General features: G+C 43.6%; 1 protein-coding gene across 2 annotated transcripts in view; it reads right to left on the reverse strand.

Annotated features, from left to right (window-relative positions):
• PLCB1 (phospholipase C beta 1) overlaps positions 1–21,963 on the reverse strand; it is a 337,454-nt gene that overhangs the window by 40,057 nt on the left and 275,434 nt on the right. For both annotated transcript variants that reach the window (XM_066177846.1, XM_066177847.1), the window contains exons 28-31: positions 19,881–19,957; positions 19,700–19,789; positions 17,762–17,819; positions 16,682–16,768 (exon numbers count right to left, since the gene is read on the reverse strand). In XM_066177846.1, coding sequence (XP_066033943.1) covers positions 16,682–16,768; positions 17,762–17,819; positions 19,700–19,789; positions 19,881–19,957 — 312 coding nt within the window. The remainder of the gene's footprint in view (positions 1–16,681; positions 16,769–17,761; positions 17,820–19,699; positions 19,790–19,880; positions 19,958–21,963) is intronic.

The raw sequence follows: 21,963 nt of genomic DNA on the forward strand, positions 1-21,963 counted from the left end.
AAGATAAATCATTTTTTGTTGTAAAGGGCCATTTAAGAATCTTCTTTGACAGCTAATCTAGGCCACAAGAATTATTCTCCTGAAGAGATCCATTTCACAGACAAATATTAGGCGCAGCAATTTGGAGGATGCCCCACACTTGTTTTCACATGCATCAAGAAAGCTTCACACCTGTCAGAAGAGCTCATCTCGATCCATCCTTTGCTTCAGAAATGTAATGCCTGTCTCTTTCATTAGAGAGGCTCAGGCCAGCTCTGCTGACACCATTTAAACCCCTCACACTCAGTCTAATTTTTAATCAAAACATGCGCCATAGATCCTACTGGAATCTCTATGAGTTCTGTGCTGGTCTTCTTGCAGAGGAGGCACATAAAATGGGTTATTTGAAGTGCTTCCTAGCATTTCCTTCCCTTGGAGGACTTGAACCATGCCCAGATTTCTTGTAGGTATCTCTAAATTCAGAGCAGATGATCCTTACCTCCATTCCTACCCCTACTGCCCTTGGAGTATTCTTCAGCTCCATTATTTCATGGTCCTTTTAATTAATTAAAAAAAAATCACTTTAGGACTCATCATTTAATTCAAGTGAATTAAACAGTGCAGCAATGTGGAAAGATAAAAGTGTTGGAAATACAAAGTCTGAGGAAATGCAATTAGAGCATCCCACTTGACCAGTTCTTCAGCTGGCCCTCATCGCATTTGCACAAATCCCCACAAACACAGGAAAAAGTGAAAAGGGTGAAATATTCCCAGGATGAAAATACTCTTGCACTGCCAGTTAGCAACAGGATTAAACTTTAACAAATGAGCTGCAGAACACTCTACACTTCCATGTAAGCATGAGACTGAGACCCAAAAACCCCACAAGGCAGTGAAATACTATCTTTATACCCAAACTCAGTCTGTCTCTGATGTTGCAGCAGGTTTTTGTTTGTTTTTTTTTTTTTTTTCAAGAAAGGAAGCTGAAGGAATCCCTGGCACAAAAAAAAAAAAAAAACAGGTTAAGTAACAGCAATCTTCTTCAAAGACTCTGATGATGTCTATCAGTGCCCCAAGAATGCCACCACAAAAAAACAGAGAAAAAGAGGATGGCATGATTTCAGCCACTAACTAAAATGAAACAAAACCTTTCAGAAGTGCAGAATGGGATGATTACAGCCCACCGTTTTCTGCTGTTCATGACACCAGATGAATTTCAAATAATAAAAAGGGTGGATATTCAACATCCAGAAAGCTATATGGGATAACACCAGATGGAGAATCTGGATGTCATTATAGGTAACATCTGCAAAAGGGCATAACTCACTGAAGTACTTCAGAGATGGTGACTGAGTTCAGAATTTTACCTTTCTCTGTTTAGGAGCTCTCCAGCTCTCTATGCTGGAATGGATTCATTAGGAAAACGAAGCACTTCTGACCACATAATGATCTACATGGTGAACTATGCACCATATTCTTTAGGTTATGGTGTTAGAAATCAAATTTTCAGCCTAAATAAGCCCAAACACCTAATTATTCTAAAAGACTGATTTGATGTGCTGGATGTTTTCAAAGCACAGTAGCCAAAAGCAACAAATATAAAACTTCAGTATACTAAAAAAGACAGATACCAGCTTGAAAGTTATTGGACTTAACCAGCAATTTGTAATAATGAAAACTTCCATCTCCAAATATGAATAATAATTAAAAAATTAACACCCCCCTCATCAAATATTCTATGTAAATATAGAAAAAAACAGGAGAAGCTGTTGCCATTTATGAGCAGTTTATCCAGGCTCCTTGTTCCAGCAGCTTTTCATCATTCACACTGCTCGTCCTGTGGGCACCTCCCTGCCACTGTCGTTTGAGAAATCCCTGTGGATTTCTCGATGTCCCCATGTCCCTGCATGGCAGGAAGCACCAGCTGCAGGGGTCAAGAACACCCTGAAAATGATTGTAACTTTTCTGCCGTGAAGTTGTGACAGAGGCAAAACCAAACCACTCCACGGGGCCTGTAACAACAGAGAGTGTTTCAACAGCACTTCACCTCGAGCTGCCAAGAGAGCTTGGCAATGAAAAAGTACAAATTGGGGAAGGACAAGGAAAAAGTGGAAACTGGGAAAGCCTGACTCCTGGCAGCTCAGAAGAGAAACTGCTTCATCTGATGGGCTGAGATCCAGGGAAAGCTCAGGCTGCTCTGAGCTCCGTGAACGAGACCCAGCAGCTTTGCTGAGGCACTGGGGCCGTCTGCTGCCTCTGGCTGAGTGTCCTGAGGAAGCCAGGGACAGAAAATCCTTCAGGAAAATGCACTGGGAAAGAAATGCCTGCAGAGCAGGTAAAGGAGAGAGGGAAACCACCATATTCTGTCTCAGTGATGAGCCCCCAAAAGGGCTGCTTTCCATTCAGGCCACAAGCTGATCCCAAGTATTAATATTGCAACGTGCAATGAACTGCTGGGGATCAATGCCATCACTGAACACAACGCCACAGAAATAATCCCCCATGTCATTCCCAGGGAATCGAATCCCAAGTTTTTATGGGTGGATAACAGAAACTGAAACCCAACAACAAGTAAGCAATTTCAGTGGAATTAAGGAGTCACAGGGAGGGGTCAAGGACAACATTTTGGTGCGAATTCCAACATTGTATTCTGCATCAAAGATGGAAGTGCAACACAAGGTAAAAAAGAAAGAGAGGAGACACGATTCAGTTGTGAGTTAAAAGTCGGTTAAGAGGCAGCTAAAAAAAGCACTTAAAAGATGGGTTAGAAATTTTGTTTCTTTACCAATTAACAGGCTCAGGAGACAAACCCCCCAAATTCTGTATCTACTTGCATATTTAAGACCCTTGTAAGTGAAACAGAATCTGCCAAGTGTTTAAAACAATTCTAAAAGCTGTTCTGTGAAATGAGTAAGAAACACATAACGTGTAACTGCTGCTGGATATCGTTCCCTTTCCTCCTGAGCTGGGGTGGGAAGCCGACAGGAAGCTGGGGGAAGGCTGCTCTGAGGGCTGGTGTCCCAAGAGCCACCCTCGAGGTAACAAACCAGTCAGGGCCGCACAGGCACTCAGGAAAATCCTGGACTTGGATGTCAGTGGCAGGAAAAGCATCAAGAGCTGCAAATAAGACTGATAGAGCCAGCTGAGAATACTGTGGAATCCTGTGTTTGCTGAGAGGGAGACCGGAAAACTCTTCCTAAATGAGTAATTTGTGGTTCACATACTACACACTATAACAAGAGCGTGTTGCACAGAGTATGGGATAGTAGAGATCATCTTATCCAGATACTTGCTCAGGAAAATGTAAATCTAGCAAGGCAAAAGATGGAGTGGGATCAGTTACTACTCTGAAGGCAGCTTTTCATAAAATACATGAATAATACGCTTCTGATTTTCTGATTTTCCCTGCTGTGTTATTAATATTGCATCTTGTCACAGGCCTGTGCACCAGACAATAACTGCCCAGCTCTTGGAGGGAGAAACAGAAGCCTTGACCTGAAAAGCCACCACAGAAGTTATTGGAGAACACAGCATTCGGTGGAAAACAATCAGCAAGAAAGGCCATTCCTAAGTGCCCTCTGCATAGTGAGTAACATCATCTGCAAGTGAGGCAGACAATGAACTCAACAAACCAATACAAAATGTATTTGCTCACAATATGTTACCAGCTCTAAATGCAACATTTTTTATGAGCTAGAAAAGTTACATTTTTTTTTTTTAATGATACAACAAACAGGACTGAATCTGATTTAAACGGGCGAGGGAAGGGTGACTGACACAACAGCATTACAGTCAAGGTGATCATTACAAAGCTTTTGTACTCCATGTGTAAAGAAGATAAAAATGTTGGGATGATGCCCTTCAGCAAAAGATAAAAACCAAAGGAAAACCCAGGAGTTGGAATCACTGGAGGGTGTTGATCAGTCCATAAATGCACTTACACAACTCTACAGCCGAGCAAGGGGTGGTGGATACGGAGTAATTAATTAAGGCAATAAGGAGTCAGTTCATCTTGTCTGCAGGAGCAGGAATTGCCTACCAGGATATACCAGAATATAGCAGAAAACTCAGTGCAGGAACAGAAAATGCATTTCATTACTGTATCAACGCAAAAAAGAGTGTGGGACAGTGGAACTAGCACTGTTAATCTGAACTCTGATACAAAAAGCTCTCAGTGATGGGGCTTTCCCTATCCCCCACACCAGGTGGGGCAGGTGGGGACGCACAGGCACCTAGATAATCCCAGGAAAGAGGAATGCTGGAATAATAAAACATGAAAGCAAATTAAAAATGTCATTTGCAATTAGAAAAAAATGGAAGAGGAAAGTGATGGCGAGAAAGGGAGCATTCGTTTTCAAGCCATCAAACGAGGCTTTCACAATGAACAGGAGGGAAAAATAAACAGTGTTGGGCAGAATGGTTTATGCAGCTCTAGAGGTAACGATTCCATTAAGAGGAGAGATTCTGTGCATTAATTGGGAAGCCGACGACATAATGAATGCAGGATGACATTTTGATGCTTCACTTGTCTTCTCCCCTGCCAATCCATCTCCCTGCTTTGCAATCTGTCACTACTGACGATGTGTTAATCTTTGGGCTGGGGAGATAAATCTGTTTGGGCTCTTTCTGAGAAGCAGGTACCTGTTAAGCACTGCAAAGAGCCTCTCCTAGGAGGGAAGAGCCACTGCACTTTGCTGAGAAGAAAATTTATCTAGCAGATAATTCTCAATGAAGCCCTCTATGACTTCCTCCTATATTTACTGTCTAATTTGCATTTATATACCCTTTATTATCTGAACACCTCAAAATCTCCCACGTGCTTAACCTAACAAATCCCTAATACAATTCAAGGAGCATTAGGGCAGTTTCATAAGAGATGAGCAGGGATGATGGTAATTCCTGTTACTGGAGCTGGAAGGTTGCTACACAGATAACTCTGTGTTTTCTACAGGGTGAAAGGAAGGAGATGAGTCCATGAATCACTGATCAGCTGCTACCCCAGATAAGCTCCAGCACAGCTCCTCCCTGAGCTGTGGAAAGTGTGTTCAGTGCTCTGTGTTGCCTTCTCTTGACCAAACCTTTGATTTCCATCGATTGCCTGAGGTCCCTTTTCTCGTGCCACTCTGTGTGTACACAGCCAAGGAAGGCTCCCAATGGGCAGGCAAAAATTTTCGCCATTTATTATCTTTCTAGAAGGGAACCAGAATATTAAGCAGGCAATTTTACAGGGCAGGGAAAAAAAAAAAAAAAAAAAAAAAAGAAGTAAAAAAGGCTTGAATCACACAGCAATTAACATGGTGATCATGCCAGTTTGAAAATCAATAACGGATTTTTATCATAGTGAATTTTCCATCCTGCAAGCCTGTGTGAATAACTGCAGTTTAACAGATGCATCCAAAATGTACATGCCAAACTAAAGCTAAAATTATAGCATATGCATGCTCTCAATATAGCTAGCGAGCATGTGTACATATGCACACACAGGCCAATATTTACTATCACACACAGAAAACCACATTTATTCGTCGATATAAACAAATGGATTATACCTACTCCATTTTCTCATGGATTAAAATTCACGCTGGCCAGGTTAGTGAGGTTACAGGCAACAGCCTGGCTCCTAAGTAACGCTCCATTTATGAGTCTTCAGTTGTCAGAAGACAATTTTATCTGCTCTCTGGGGACCAATGTCTTGGATGACAAACCTGTGGGCCCATTCAGCACCTTTGAAGATGTAATTCTCAGTGTAGCTGGCCATCAGATGCACTGTATTGCACTGTGGTTGTGATGGGCTTTATGGTATCTGCACATTCCTACATACATTTTTGTCTGGTTTATAATGAGAATTTGCAGAGCACATTTTGCAAGAGAAAAAGAAAGTGGGTGATGTTATGGTACCACAGAAATCAGCTTTCCTCATTTCATCTCATCATAATTGAGGGCTGTTTCTGTTGCCAAGTGAGGTCTGGGCTTCCTTGATGTATAAATCAAGGATGTTTGTTACACTAAAACTAGCATGTAATTGCTCGTCAGCAGTCACCTTGCTTTAAGAAATGCGAAAGAAATCAAAGGAAATGTAGAATATTACTGGAGACCGCCTTTGACAATGAATAGGACTGTGTGAATGGCTGATCAGGTCTGAAAGGGAACTATACGGTGAAGGGTTTTGGTATGAATATGTTTAGATTTAGACATGCTGAAAATATAAGCTAAAAGGTTTTATATTCAATGAAATTCAATCTCTAATCTCTAAACTCTGGGTATGTTTGGCCCTCTCAAAACCAAAGCACAGCAGTGGGGAGGGAGCCTGTTCCCAATGCTTCTGTGCCCAGGACGCTCAGCTTGGGCTCTGCCTAAGAGACTCAGGTGCCTCCTGTGGAGAGGGAAAGCGACCCAGGCACTCTGAAATGGGCTGATCTGCATTAGGCAGCTCCCTGTCTCTGGAACTGGAGCTGTTCCACGCCTGGAGTATTTTCCATACATCTTTGTAACCTGTGTATATCATCTCTTTTATCTGATGGAAGCTTTCAGGTCCCAGTCAAGCTCACAAGTATGCAGACCACGTCATGGCAGCTCTTTAACACCTCTCCCCTTCAGGCTGCTCCTTCAAATGTGCTATTTCATCTGAAAGAGACACCATTCCCACAAGTACTTGTAGAGACTCCTTGAAATTTAATAGCAGCAAGTGATGGCAAAGAGGAAGGAGTATAAGAGGTGTAAGTAAATAAGGTCTGTAGAAAGACTATGAGAAAGAAACCACATCCTGTGAAAAGAAGCAAGGCAGAGAAGGACAAGTAGGAGAGCAGGTAAAATGGGGCAAAGTGGGGATATAGAGAAAATGAGAAATAAAAAAGGCTGAGAGACCTCCTTGCATTATCAGCAGGGTAATATTAAGTCTGATAACCTTCTTCAGTGAACGGCTTTATTGCTGTAAACCAGGGGTTAACCTGGAGAGCTGCAAAGTTCAATGAACCAAGGCTGAGATTTTCTGTCCCCTACTCAGGAAGCTTAGAAAGAAGGATTTTTCTATCACATGAACATCAAAACTGCTTTTTCTTTCATTTCTTTTAGAGAGTAAATCAAAAAGAACAAAAATCGTGAACTTTCACCACCCTCTTGACTTGGCAAAGCCAACGTTACAAGGTTTGGTTTCAATGTTAAAAGATGTTAGAAAGTTTAAGTTTGGCCTAGATCATCCAAGAGCCAGACTCTGTATTCCAACCGTGTCTGGATTAGTCCTCCCCTCCCAAGCACATCCATTTACTCCACACAGAGTTTACAGATCTCTGGGTCTCCACAAAAGAGATCATTTTCAGGTACAGAGCTGCACTTTAGGTGCTTAGTCACACTCCACATTCTCTTGGCAAAACCTCCGTCCAAACAAGGGCTGAATAATGGGAATTTACTGAGTCACTCGGGTCCAGCCTATAGCCTGTCATCACCCACTGCTCCTGGATTATGCAACTGCAGCAACCCCGTGGAACTCCTCTGATAGGAAACACTGATTTGTTGCAAGTGAGTCACAGGAGAAACTCAATGAAAAGTAATCTTTCCAGGGAACATCTTTCCCGGCTATTCTGCTACTGTCTCCAGAGGGCTGCCAGACCCTTGAAAGCTCACCCATGCAGCATGGCAAACAACGTGGAAATGGGGCTGAAATGTTTCCCTGCCACTTTCCCTCCCCTCTGGATGAGCAGGGCTTTCTTCCCCTACTAAGCCCAGTACTCTTAACCTCCTGGGGAAGAGACTGATTCTTGAAACAACAGCGTTTTCTTCTCATTTTTGTCGCTTCTAGAAAGAAAAATCCTTCCCCAAAAGAGGCTATACATGATTCTTAAAACACTTTTAAAATCAGGTATAGTTTTGAAACTCTAACACTACTTTTGCTATTTTTGTTACCCTTTCCAACAGTAGCTTTATCATCCTAAAGGCCATCACCCACCTTTGTCATGACTGTACAGTGAAAGCAACTCGCACCAGTCCCCCCTGTGCAGACACGCAGCATTATTTCCAGCAGTGCCTCTGCTTTGCAGGGTGATTCTGCACAAAAACATTGTCATTCTCCTGACAAACGACTTGCATCCACAAAGCTGTTCCTACACTACGAGCTTTGCAGGACCACTGATTTTATTTCTCCGTTCATTAAAGAACACATTTTTTCCCCCATTTCATGCATTTTAAAGAACCTCTCTAATGAGTTCACATACTAAACATTAATATTTCTTTCAACACTTTTCCATTAGCTGTGTCAAACCGAATCTCGTGTCATTTGTCATGTTGCACTGAGGGTCTGATAATTAAGAAATATGTTGCTGCTGTTGCAGTAATGATGAGCACAGTTGTTCAGGAGTATTTGGTTGTGCCTCTGCGGCATTTCTAGCTTGGTCTGAGAGCCACGAGTGTGTAGATGGTGCTGTGTGTGCACTGTGAAATGCCTCTGTGTGCTGCCATGCATCAGAAACACTCTATCTATGCACACCCCGTGCATAATTCAGCCTGTGTTTTCTCAAGGATTTTCCTGGAGTGCCGGCCCAACTCATTAAGAGGGGAAGGGGAGTCAACAGGTTGTGGTGTCCTGTTGCTCCCTGAGATTTAGCATGCAAAGCACTTGCCTTTGCAGAATCACAAATATTTTCACAGCACAGACCTCTCTGGGCAGATTTAAATATTGCACACTCTAAGCTAAACATCCTGACACAAAACGTTTGCAGTCCCTGGCTTCTTAAATTTTTTAGCATCACTTCTGGTTGTTTTCTCCTCGGAGACCAGAACGCTAACACAGCAGTTAGTTCTGTGCTCTCTCCTCTCTCAGGCACTTCTACCTGGCTGCCCACCTGTCCCTGCTCTGGGAATTCAGTGCTGTGGAAAGCAATAAATGTGGAAGCACAGGGAGTGCAGGAGGGGGTCACAGGGGTGCAGGGACGGAGTGACAGCTGCCATTCAGCCCTAACCCCACAAAGGAGCTCTGTGGCTGGGCAGGGAATGGGACAGGGCAGGGTGAAGTGTTTGAGAGGGCACACAGAACACAGAAGGGACCTTTCAGTGTTTCACTGCTCACTCCAGGGTGGCATTTTCTTGTCACCCCTAACCACCTACAGTGCCTAGAGGAGCATCTTCTGCAGAGAAAACACGCAGAACGTCATCATCCTGAACTCGACCTTGCGGAAAGAAACTACATATTGATTTTTCACACTCTGTCCCCAGTTTTATCTTCAGTCTATGGAGGAACACACTGCTCTCTTCTCTGCGCAGGAAGCTCACTTGTTTTCAGAGGGATCAGCTGTTCACAAATGTTAAAATTAGAAGTTAGGTCTGCTTATGGATATTAGATTTGTCCAGAGAAGTTGTGGCTGCCCTATCCCTGGAAGACTTCAGGCCAGGCTGGATGGAGCTCTGAGCAACCTGGTCCAGGGGAAGGTGTCCCTGTCTGTGGCAGAGGGTTGGAACAAGATGGTCTGTAAGGAACCTTCCAACCCAAACCATCTATGACTCTGTGTTACAAAGGCAAAAAAGGTACTTTTTACTTTTTGGTGTTTCCTACGTGGCTGATCATTGTAATAGCAATTCATGACTTCACTTTTCTCCCTTTAATAGATCTGCTTTGTGACTCAAATTCAGAATTAGAGGAGCAGTGCAGTCTGTTACCCTGCAAATGAAGCAATTCCCTTACTTTTACCAGGTGGGTCTGTTGGGATTGTTCCGGGACACACCCCCCAGCTCCAAGGAAGCAGGGTCTGTTCCCTGGATCCTGACAGCACTGGGTCACCATGAGCTGGGAGCACGCGTTTTTTAATCTGCATAATAGATAACAACCCCTTTATTGCTCATTAGTCACTCGCAGTTGGGCTCATCTGTGCTGCCATCCAGCACCTCCAGGACTGTGCAGAAGCCAGCAGTGGCAGTGAGGAGCGGGGTGGACACGCCGCTCGTGCTGCCACGGCTGGTGCTGGATTCCAGGCTGCATTCCAGCCTGTGGCCCCGTGGGAGGTGCCCCTGCCCACCGCAGGGCTGGGATGAGGTGGTTTAGGGTTTGGGTGTTTGGATTCCAACCCAAACTATCTGTGCCTCTCAGCCCTGCCCTGTCCCCAGGGACTGTCCCAGGTGTGGCTGCACCTTCTGCTGAGGGCGGACAGAACCTGGGGATCCTCTGGGAACAGCAGCTCCCTCTGCCTTCCCTCCAGCCACGTGGAGCTCCTGAGCAGCAGGGCCCCCTCTCAGTGCTGACTGAGTCTCACTAAGCTGGACACCAGTGGGGAACAGCTGGGAATGCAGGACAGTCCCAGCTCTGCTTTGGATTTCATCTTTTTTGCATCAGGAAGGCAAATCAACCAACTGATCAGCTGGGAGAGGAGAAATGTGCTTACCTGAGACGGGCAGAATACAGAACAGATTCACTTTGCAAATTAGAAAAAAACCTAAATCACTGGAGTTTCCTTTTTTTTTTTTTTCAGAAAAAATTCTCACATTTGTGCCTTTTTTAAAAAATATTTTTCTGTGAGCTCTTTTGTCCACAGAGAGTAGCTGGATTCTAAAATCACTGTTCTTTAAAAAACCCCCAACACCCACACCCTCACAGTGCTAATTTATCAGCATGTTATCCAGGAAGATCTCAGTAACCCTCACAAATCAGGTCTGGCTGCCACATGCCCTCCCATTATGGACCTCACTAATGTCTTTAAATCACCAGCGACACTGGTAACTTGATAATGCTCCTTCTGATTTACACTACTGCAAAACTGAAAAAAGTTTCCCCTTTCAGGTAATTTATTTCCCCTTTCGTTGCAGCTCCAGAGCAAATCCAAGATTTTCTCTGGCTTCCAGCAGAATGACCCATGTGTGAAAAAATATCTCCCTCTATCAATAAACTCCAGTTTAAATTTATCACATTTTTTCCATGTGTCCCATTCATCAAAATATTTCTTTACATTTACATTCTTCCTACAAAGAGCTTGTGACGTTTTGTTTAAAAGAAAGCGATATCAGAACTCGGTAAAAAAAATTTAAAAAGCATTTTGCATATTCACGCTGGAAATGTGATGCTGTTGATTTAAAAGTTAATCTTTCCAAGAAGGTGTATGTGTAAGAGTTACACTGAAGACATTCAATTAACACAATAAATATCACCTCAAATTGTTAGATATATATCTTTTGTGCCCCGATACCCATTCTCACACTGCAATATTTATTCTGTTGGAAAAAAATAAAGTAATTTAAAATGTGGATTTGTGAAAAAAAAAAAATGTAAACAAGCAAGCCCCAAATTGAAAATAATCCTTTGAGCATCCTGTTACTGGACTGAATTCTTTTGATCTCGGGCCTGTGACATGTCAGCCCCTTCAGAGGACTTAAGGAGGTTTTATTGGTATAAAACTGGCATAGGATAAAGGTCAGCCTATTTATTTTTAACGAGTGAAGTGAGATTATTTACTACTCAGTTTATAGGCTCAAAGTGCATTCTGCAGTATTTATTGCAGTGGGAGAAACAGAAAAAACCGGATCACCCTAACTTCCCCCAAATAATACTCTGCAATTGGGGACAGCTTAGCAACTGCACCAACACAAGATTTCAATCCCATCAGGGCTTCAGCTGCTCAAAGTTTGGGCTGTCACTTGGGGCTGGAGGCTGAGAGGTGCTGAGCAAAGAGCCAAGATCCTGCAGGGAATGGGCCATGAATACTGCATCCCAAAATTTACACACAAGCTCCAGTACAGAAGTGGGAAGATGCCAGATCAAGTCACAGGAAGATTTGCAAATCTCACTCTGTATTTTATCTTTTTTTCTTTTAAATACTCCTTTTAAATATTCCTTGGTCACTGAAGCTATGAAAATTCCATTCATTTCTCTGCTGTTGCCTACTTAATGAGGTAGAGAAACATTTTATTATTCCCCTCTGATGAATACACAAGCAGCAAAACCCAGAGCTGAACAGAGAAACAAACAGTAAATTATTTCAATCCTCTTAATCCTCTGCTTTTTTTGGCAGATAATGCCATAAGTCATTTTAGCTTAGCAGCCACAGATTGAAGACAGATTTCTTTTTTAACTTTGGAAATGTTAAAATTGAATGAACTAACAAAAGAAATTTTTACCTAAACAGGGAGAAAATAAAAGAAGAACTTTTCACATATTACACTGCCTAGCAAATAATTTTTATGGGGTTTTTGGTTTTTTTTTGCAATGAGTCTGAATACTAATTTTTTGGGAGGACAACTTTCCCCTCTCCAATCCAAATCCAGGCATGTCCCATGAATCCCAGTAAACTGAAATAACCTTTTCCTCCAAACGCCCTCCCCAGAATTCTTGAAGAGTTGCCTGTGGTTGAATTGGAATGTATCTGGAAGTGTTTGAATTAAGTGCCGCTTGCCCAAAAGACAGCTTGGCTTCCTGCAGAGGTGTCAAGGATAAAAAGGGGATTGTGGTGGACAGAGCATTGTTGTTGTGAGTTAACAGGGAGCTGAAGAAAAGACACTGGAATACTCATCAAAGTTCCTAAGGGCTGCTCCCTTCCAGATGAGGAGAGATGCCTCTGAGGGCGACTGAAATATCCTCTACAGGTGCTGCAGGACACATTTGCTGTTTGACCCTCCTGCTCAGGAAGGGCACAGCTCCATTTAACTCAGCGGCATCACCTGCACCAGGTGATCACAGAGTTCCACCTGAAGCACCAAAGCTGCAGCCCTGGGGTTACGAGAGGCTCTAGTGCTGTAAAAGATCAGCATCTTGTTAATTTTGCTCTGCAACTTGAATATGTGCCGTTCTGTGCCTCCATGAATTTTTTCCAGGTACACTGTTAATATCAATTTTTGATTGGATGTGGAAGTGTCAACTCCCACGGGGTGCAATTAATAACAGGTGCCAAACTGGGAGATAATAAATGTAGGAAAGCGAGTTCGTATGCATCAAGTGCTTGTATTTCCCATTAACAAGAACAGATTTATAATTTTTAAAAATTGTTTTCATTACACTTTTTGAGGAGAAAAAGGAATTTCCTACCTCAAGGCTGTATATTCTCTTCATTTACTTGAAAGACCACAGAGGTGCAATGCTTAGAATGAAGTCTGCCCAGCTCCTGGTGCCTCTGTAGATCTGCTGGACCTTTTCCCACAAAGCCCCACCCTGAACTGTGCCCTTTTCCACATCCCTCCAGGAGCCCAGACCACCTGGCAGGCCTTGGCTGTGCTGGGGTTGCGCAGAGTAGAGCAGCTGTGGGCAGAAACATGGGCTGCAAACTGAGGAGCCACAGGAGTTACACCTCCCTTGACAGCTGGGGCTGTAAGAACTCGCCGGAGCCAAAGGAACCCCCACAACTCTGCTGAGAGCAGGAGCTGAGTGCAAGAGCAGAGGAGTCTCAGGATTCCACTGAGCTCTGACCACGAGCACAGGTAACAAAAGTCTCATTGATTCCAGGTAGAGGAGGCTTGGGTCTATTTACTGTAACTGAGTCGATTCTCAGAAAAATAATTAATTCCTTGTCATGTCTCACGTGTATTGATTTTTGTAATTACAATGGAATTGGAGGCAAGGGTGCAGGGGGAAGGAAATGCCCTTGATTTGTGCTTAATTTAATGCACAAGCTGTCGAGGACAAAGCAATGGATACGCCATGGCCGTGCCCATCCTGGGCGCTCCCTGTGCTCAGATGTCAGGTGCCAGACGTGCTGGAGTGCAGGATCCAAAATCACACCCTGCTCTGACATAATGCAGTGCACAGAGCTGGCTCTCTGCAGCAGCCTCCACAGCAGGCAGGAGGGATGCCCAGGGGGAAGAAGATAAGGACAGGACAAGCCTAATGTCTATCAGTGACTAAGAGGAGGAGACAAAGCAGAAGGATGGGAGAGAAAGAAAATACAAGTTGTTGCTGATAATAGAGCTGCCAGTAGATAATGTAGGGAAAAGCAAGCAGTGAGAGAAAAGAAAATACAGTATGGCCTTGCTTGGTAATGATGCTGTTAGGAAAAACCAGCAGGAGGGAATCAACTTTGTTTCCCATATGATTTTGCTAAAATGGCAAGTTAGGGAGTTTTTACCCAGAGGCAAGTCAGCATTTGACTTCTTAACAGGTGACAGTGTCCTTTCCCAAGCATGTTTGTGTGAGGGGCTGGCCTGGTTCCACACACACAGACCTGACTGTAACACTCAGTTTTCGGAGTGTCACAGATCACTTTGTCACAAAGATATTGTCATCACCCACACAGACACAGAAGCACCTTTTGGGCTCACTAAAGCCAATGTCCGCCCCGACTCCTGCAGGACCACAAGAAGCTGTTTCCAACCTTTTGCCTCAAAGTACCAGTTCAGGAAGTCTCCAACTCTCATAGGCGCATAAAAGCTTTTTCTTATACAATAGCCTTGCAAATGAAAGCTGCAAAACAGTCTCACATCCAAACTCTAGAAAGAAGTCATATATATGAGGGAGAGGCAGAGCTTAGGGGTGTAAATCAGTCCTGAGTTAAGCACTTTCAGCTAACCATGTGGTATTTTAAACAAAACAGAAAAGCCTCCAGGACAGGGAACTATTCTGCATCCAGTTGTGCAGTTTCTAAAACCTGTTGCCTAAAACGACAGCAGTCAAAGGCAAATTCTCTCCTGGTGCCCTACACACACCACAGGAGAGGAAGCTGCAAAGTCATACTTTGAGAAAAGCCAACAAAATGTGAGAGGTTGTGGCAGTGCTGGCAACACTCGGTGACACGAAATCCTCCCTGGCTGGGAAAGAGCTCTGAGCAGAGTCAGAACACAACAAACTGTGAGGCACTAATAAATAACCAAATGGCAGTGATGGATGACAGCAGATCTGTCTCCAGTGGAATTATTGGTGAGAACACTGAAAATTCTTTCCCTCTTAATATATTAAACTCTTTGTTTGGGGCTGAGTTGATGCTGCCAGAAAAGCCTTTTAACACAGCCAGCATAAATTTCAGTTGGTGTTTGAAGCAGGAGAGCCTGGGCTGTTGAAAAAGCAGCCCCCAGAAAGGCTCGCTGCCTGCAGAAAACACATCAGCTCTGCTCAGCTGGGAAATCATTTGATCTATTTTATATCATCCGCCCCGTCACTGAGGAGGCAAATATGGGTATGAAATATGGACACGGAGCAAAACATAAAAAGAGACTTAATAAAATGAGTAATTATGTTTTCCCTAAACCCTCTCATGCAAGCAGGAGGCACATACCATCACAAATTCAGCACAGCGCCCGTTTCAATGTGTGGGAAAGGGAAAAAGCCCTGGAGCCAGGCCCTGTGAGCACACCCCTGCCAGGAGGGATGGGGAGGGCAGGGTGAGGAGCTGGCACTGTGGCCAGAGCCAGGGGGACACAGGGCTCTGGAGCTGCTCTGTGCCAGGACCTAACACCGGGCAGAGAGAGAACTGAGAAAAGAGTCAAACATGGCTGGCCCAGCACGACCTTTAGAAATTCAGCTCAAGTCCTCAGTGACAAATTTCCAGTGCTTTATGCTATCCTTCAGTACATCAAAAAATTAAAAATAAAAAATAAAGAAAAGAAGGAAGGACACAGCCAAACAGAATAGTTGAGTGCCCAAGGATCCAGGAAAGGCTGGTGTTAGAAGCACTAACTGACTATTATTCTTCGGCATTTTGAATTCCAGTTCACAAGCCTGATAAACTCATGATCCTACAGCACCAAACATAAAAAAACGTATACTTACACCCAGATGCCCACAACACCAAAAAGTTCCAGCTGCTGGATAAACATGATTTTAAAAAGATGAGCAGAAAACTGGAAACGCAAACATTTTTATTTTCCCAAAATATTGCAAACTTCTGGCTCTTCAGCCCTTAGCCTAATTTATTCTTTGGCTACTTCACAGAGATGACATGACAACACTGATCAACTCACAGCCAGTGCTAGAATTCAAGCTGTAACACGGGCACAGAAACATTGGGACTGTGGACACAGACAAGGAATGAGAACTGAAGCCAAGGACACACGTTTGAGCAAGAGCAGAGAAAATGAAAGCAGACATGACACAGTGGGCTGCGAAGAATTACACTTGGATATGAACCCTGCTGAAAACAAGTCTCCCTCCTTGTGGAAGTCTGAATATTCCTAGGTCTTCCTACAAGAAAATCAGGTACAAGTGCAGGACTCCGAACCCTCTCCACTGAAGTTGGTGGCAAAACTGCCACCAGCCCCACTTGGAGCAAGAGCGAGCCCCCAGGCTTAAGGATCAAAACACGCATTTCAAAATGTTACATGTAGAAGCAGTGCATAAAATCAAATAGAGGAAATCCAGCAAGCAGTGTAGGATACAAAGCACGATTACTGTAAAAAAAGCTCGCTGTTTCCCGCGGAAATCCATCCTGAGGGATGGCCAGCAGGACCTGGGGGCAGCATGCTAAGGAGATATCTCTTTTTCCTTTCAATGGGAACTGTGTTTTGCTTCTGTGCAGCACAGGCACAGGGGAGGGAAGGGCACACTCTGCTGGCCACAGCACCTTTTACACCGACAGCTCTTGAACAACCTGAGTGCTGAAAAACAACCCTGATCCCACGACATCTGGGCCCGAGGTGGTGCCCACACCAGGCTGCTGCTTGACTCCTCTCACCCTGAGTGTCAGTGAGGGTGGCTCTGATGCTGTCAGTGGATTCTCTCATGTTATAACATCAGCCTACCTGCTGCAAGAGCTCTTTCTCTCCCGAAGGACAATTTTAGCAGTATAACATATGCTCAAAAACTCTTTACCTTAGGCTTTTCATCCAGTATTTGCTGACGAATCTCCTTGTGTTTTTCTACAAGTTTCTCCTGCCTTTTACTCTGAGCATCTTCTAGCTGTCAGAAAAGAGCAGAGAGACTTTTAAATGGATTGCACATCCTCACTTTCCCACCTCCTCCCCAACAAACATTCCACCCATCAAAATTAAACATTATCTTCAAACCTATGAACAATTCCAATATGAAATTACACAAATTACACACCACTGCCTTGAGCACCCCTGAGCACAACTCTTCAACAGTCGGGTGTGGATATGAAATATCAGATTTCACATGTAAGATTCAGGATCAGAAATGCCTAAAGGACTGACTGCAGACTTCTAATGTTATTAAATTATAAATTTTGGGCTTCACTTAATAATGCACTCAGACACAAATCTATTTAATTTGCTAATTCTTTATGTTGCTTCCTAAATCAAGGCTCTTCTAAGCAAAAATGGGCCAACTTTTGAACCTAACTATCTTTGCATTGAAATTAAGAGGAGAATTCAGTGGCTGCACACATTCCATGGTGATTTTACACCCCAAAGCACTGCAGTGCATAATTTGAGCCCGTGGTGAACCACCTGTAGCTTCAGAAAAGCTAACAACTGCAATGGAATTCTTTAATTTGTGTTTACAGAACTCACAGAATGCTTTTTACATTTCAGTAAATGTACAAATGCAATTAAAGTTAAAATATACTCTGCAATTAAATGTTCATTGACTTTCCTTATGCAATCTTTGCATTCGTGAGACTGCAAGCCCATTACAAAAATGGGTGCATTTTCCATGAATACACACAGCATATTCAAAGATGAAATTGTCTTAAAACCTTCCCTCCACAGCACCACCCCCAAATGCTGACTAACAATTAATGAGGAGCTGTCTGAAATCCCAGTTTTCCTTTAATTGGCATGTGAAGCAAAGTCTGCACTGCATCTGCTAAAAGTCAGCAAGTGCAGAATCTTCACGCTGAAGCCTAGAATCTGCAGTTGAATATAACAATATAATAATGAAAGGTGACATTTTATCCCCCCAGATGCAGCAGAAACCTCTGGCCTGACGTACCCTCTTTATGTACTGCACCACCTCCTGGATGTAGGACCGGATCATTTCCGTCTTCTCCCTGGGGGAAGCATTCCAGCAGTTATTGGAGTCAGTGAGATCACACTGATGTATTTTAACTCCCTGCAACTCTTTGCCTCATCAAGGCCACGTTTAAGGATCTGCCTACTGGACTTTTCTGCACTCCCTGAACGTGTCCTTGTACCAGGCTGCACCTTTACTGGACAAAGGGCTCACGCTTCCCCATGACCTGCACAAGGTCCCCCTGCTCTTGCCCAACAGGCTTCTCCCACAGGATAAAGCCGTGTTTTCCAAGTGCTGCTGTTCCCACAGTCCCAAGTGTCAGCCTGGGAGCTGCAGAGCCCTGAGCAGAGGCACAGTGCCACGCTGTGGCAGCCGAGACCAGTAAACTGTTCCTCAGGTGGCAATAAAATCAGGAGGATTTTGGCAAGCCCTGGCTGGGTGTAAAAACATTAAGAACAATTAAAACAGTGGATTATTATCTCTGTGTAATATTCCTTCCCAAACTTGTGCAAAAGTTTTAGATGAATAATGGTAGCCAGGGTGATTCAAAAGGGATTCACCAGGAGGTCTCACACCTCTCTGCTCCACTCCCAAAGTGAGGACAAGCTGTGTCACAGAAAGCTGACTTTCCCAAAGAGTTCCCAGCTCACCTCTCTCAAGGGCTCTTTGAAAAGCCCGGCAGAGGAAAGTCCTTGGGAAAAATGAGAAAAAAATGAAAGGGAAAGAGAAAAGAACTGCTACTTGTCTGTCCCTGAACCTTTCTCACTAGTGCCTCATTTACCTCTCAGCAAATCATTTCCTACTGCAACTGATTTTTACTGCTGCAGCATTTCCATAATGGCCAACTGCTTTTTTCTAATATGAATTCCATGCCCTCTGAACAGCGCTAACTATATTAAGTGTTTCTCCCTCTTTTTCACAATAAATAACTCTCATTTTTTTTTTAAATAGGATGCTTATTGAAATTTTTAATGTGTTGATTCTTAAACTACCTGAAACACATCACTGTGTGTGTGTCTGTGGTTTCCTTTCAGTGTTACCAAATACAGATTCTCTCTTGAGAGGCTCCAAAGCCTGTGTAAACCCTTTTACCTGCAGAAAACCAAACAGGGTTCTGCCTTTGTTACGTGGTAAAACCCAAACACTACAGCGTTTCTTTTTTTGTTTTGTTTTGTTTGTTCCTCTTGCATTTTTAACTGCTCTAAAGTAAAGACTGGTAACAAGAATAGCAGCGCAAGATTAAAATGCTCCATTTTCTTTTTGAGCTGCTTGCCAAAACAAATGAAGGAGGACAAACAAACCTAGATACTGTGCCCTTGGGGAGAACATAATCAACTTGCACAACTGCAGTTTGTGCTGTCTGGGGGTGCATAAATGAAATTAGCATAGCTGTGTCTGCACAGGGACACTGCACCCTCAGAGCTCAGCTTTCCCCCGTCTCTCCCCCAAAGTGTCACCGTCACTGCTGGAGGATCATTAGCAGTGTCTGAGGGGAGTTTATCCCAAAAGCAGAGTAAACCTCACAGTGTGGTGCTGCCGTTTCTTCTGAGAGAGCAGCTTTAATGGAGTTGAGAGGAAAAGACAACTCACAAATAGAAATCCAACCCTGCAGGAACAGGAACATTAAGGCTATTTGTACTCAAAGGAAAAGTGCCTGGATGAACAGCATTTTGGGGAACTGCTCCGTGAGATGCTCCCGGGAACAAACCCACTCCACACACCACTGCAGCTGGCCCAGGCTCTCCCTGCCCACAGAACAGGAGATTGCATTAGCCCCAGGAAATGAAATTATTATCAGGGAAAGGACTCTGGTGAGGTCTGACTAAAGGCTGTCTTGGATTTGGGGTCGAGACCTTTCTTTGATTTACCAGCTGTGAACAATCTTGTATAAGGATATGGATCTAGGGATATACTTACTCTTCCATTTGATTTTTATCCTTGGACTTTGCTTCTGTGATCTTCTCCTGCCTCTTCTTGTCCATTTTTTTCTTCAGTTCTTTCTTTTCTCTAAAGTATGAAATACAAAGGGAAGTTCAAAAAGTTATCTAAACAAATCCCGCAAGGAGCAGCAATCAACGATAAAGGGAACAGCACTTACTTTTCACATGTTTCTTTCAGTTTCTTTAGCTGGTTGTTCTGACACTCCTCTGCTACATCTGTCAGCTTCTGAATTAGCTAGAAAAAAAAAAAAACAACAGAAATAAAAATATGTATTTTCAGCTAAACATCACAGAGGCAGCTAAATTTCCTCAAAAGTCTGCAGCAGACACAAAAGAGTTATGCCATTCCCAGATTAATTACCAACGATCAAAAGCCAGTAAACATTATTATCAGTGTAAACACATTATTAACCTGTGGAGTTCAGCCAGAATGGTGCATACCCAACTCACACAGAAACTGCTACTTCTCTGTACATCAAGGTGATATGGTTTCACAATATTAAATGCAAAACCAAAATACGTGTCGAGTATTTTACCTTTGCTAGGAATGAAAATGCCTGTGAAAAATCATAAGGGGTCACAAATTGAATTTACACAATACTAACTGCCAACTGAATTCCTGTGTCACTGAATATCCAGGTTTTTCTGGGAGGGCTGAAAACATTCCTCTTGTAATGAGGATTATTACAAGGAATGGTTTGGATTTTGGGGTGGTCAGGGGGATGTTGAAAATCAGGCATGACAATTATGAAGGCCAAGCACAGAGAAGCACAGCCTACATTTTGGTCACAGAATGAAAAAGCTCTGAGCCACTGGTATGAAACCATCTGTGGTTTCAATCTCCTTTGTGCCCAAACCAGTAACAAAAGCCAGTCCTGTGGTGGGGATGCTGACAGGAGAGGAGTCATGGGCAGGGCTCCTATGCCACTTCAATGAACAGTGAATAAAGTGGGAAATGGGACCCATTTGGTTTGATCACTCTTCTAGGTTAAGTCTAGGTTTTGTAAAATCACCCCCCCGAGGGTGATGAACCAGGAATGTATAACAAGGTATAGCTGGTCTGATCCAGCTTTTCATTCCTTAGATCAAAGTAGAAAGGTACCAACAATAGGCTCCCCTCTAAAAGAAAGCCATCAGAAAGAATCTCTCAGCTGAAAGGCAAATTTTAATTGGAATATTAACTCCTGCACAGCTCAGAGCGAAAATGCCCAAAAGTTCTGAGCTAAGAAATGCATTTACTGTGCCACCACCTAACAGGATAATGGTAGAAATGTAACTTTGCTTTGAGAAATGCCATTTCCCATTTTGGGATGAGGAACGAGTTACCAACCTCATAAGCCCAACTGTGTGGGTCTAAAATGGCTCTTTTTTATAGAAGTTCAAATCTCTGAGATGCAGCCACTAGCTGTTACTGGGATGGGGACTGTCCCCCTGTGGTGCAGGTAACTGTGTCCATACAGCCACCCTGGAGCAGCTGTGACTCACACAGGGCTGGTGATAAACACGACTCCGTGCTGTGATCCATGGAAATCACTCTGTGCAGGGGCCTTGCTGAGCAATATCCACACAAAAATCACTCCTCTGACCTGCTCTTTTTGGCTGGCAGGGCAGAGGAGACAAATCACTTCACCCAACAGGAGAGAGGCAAAACATCAGGTAATAGAAAAAACTGCAAGAGGGGGTTGTCTGGAGTTGAGAAACAGCTTGCACTCCCATGGCACCCCTTAAAAAGATTCATTTCTGCCTATGAGTATCCATTAGCATCAGCTTCCATCTGCCCAAGCTCCTCTATTTCAGCTCAGAGGGCCTATGATCCTGCTCGAGCTGTCAGCCAAACTCCAGCTGTAAAAACAAAGCCGGCTTGGACCAATGAATGCAAAACATTTCTTCACCATATACAGAAAATGTCCTGCATCCCCTTAAAGCATTCATCTGCCACAGGAACACTCTTTGGCACAGCCCTCTGTCCTGGAGAACGTTTGAAGCTATTTTCATGGTGTTTTGATTTATTTTCTGGCTAATCCTGCCTCCTTGTGTGTTGCAGGTTTGAAAAAGTGTCAGAACAAAAGAGGAGCATCATCCAAAAGCTGCAGTAAGACGAGAGTTATGTAACCAGAGGTAGCAATAATGCTGTTGCCTTTGCGCCTTCCACCCAAAGCCTTCCAAGCTGTTGGGAGTGTTAGTGACAAAGTGACACAACAGCCCCTTGAAGCTGCAGCAGAGCACAGGGAAGTGAAGCTC

Source organism: Chamaea fasciata, unplaced genomic scaffold (assembly GCF_029207755.1).
Source record: "Chamaea fasciata isolate MVZ Bird 193981 ecotype frontalis unplaced genomic scaffold, bChaFas1.0.hap1 SCAF_3, whole genome shotgun sequence".
In the NCBI taxonomy this organism is placed as follows: Eukaryota; Metazoa; Chordata; class Aves; order Passeriformes; family Sylviidae; genus Chamaea; species Chamaea fasciata.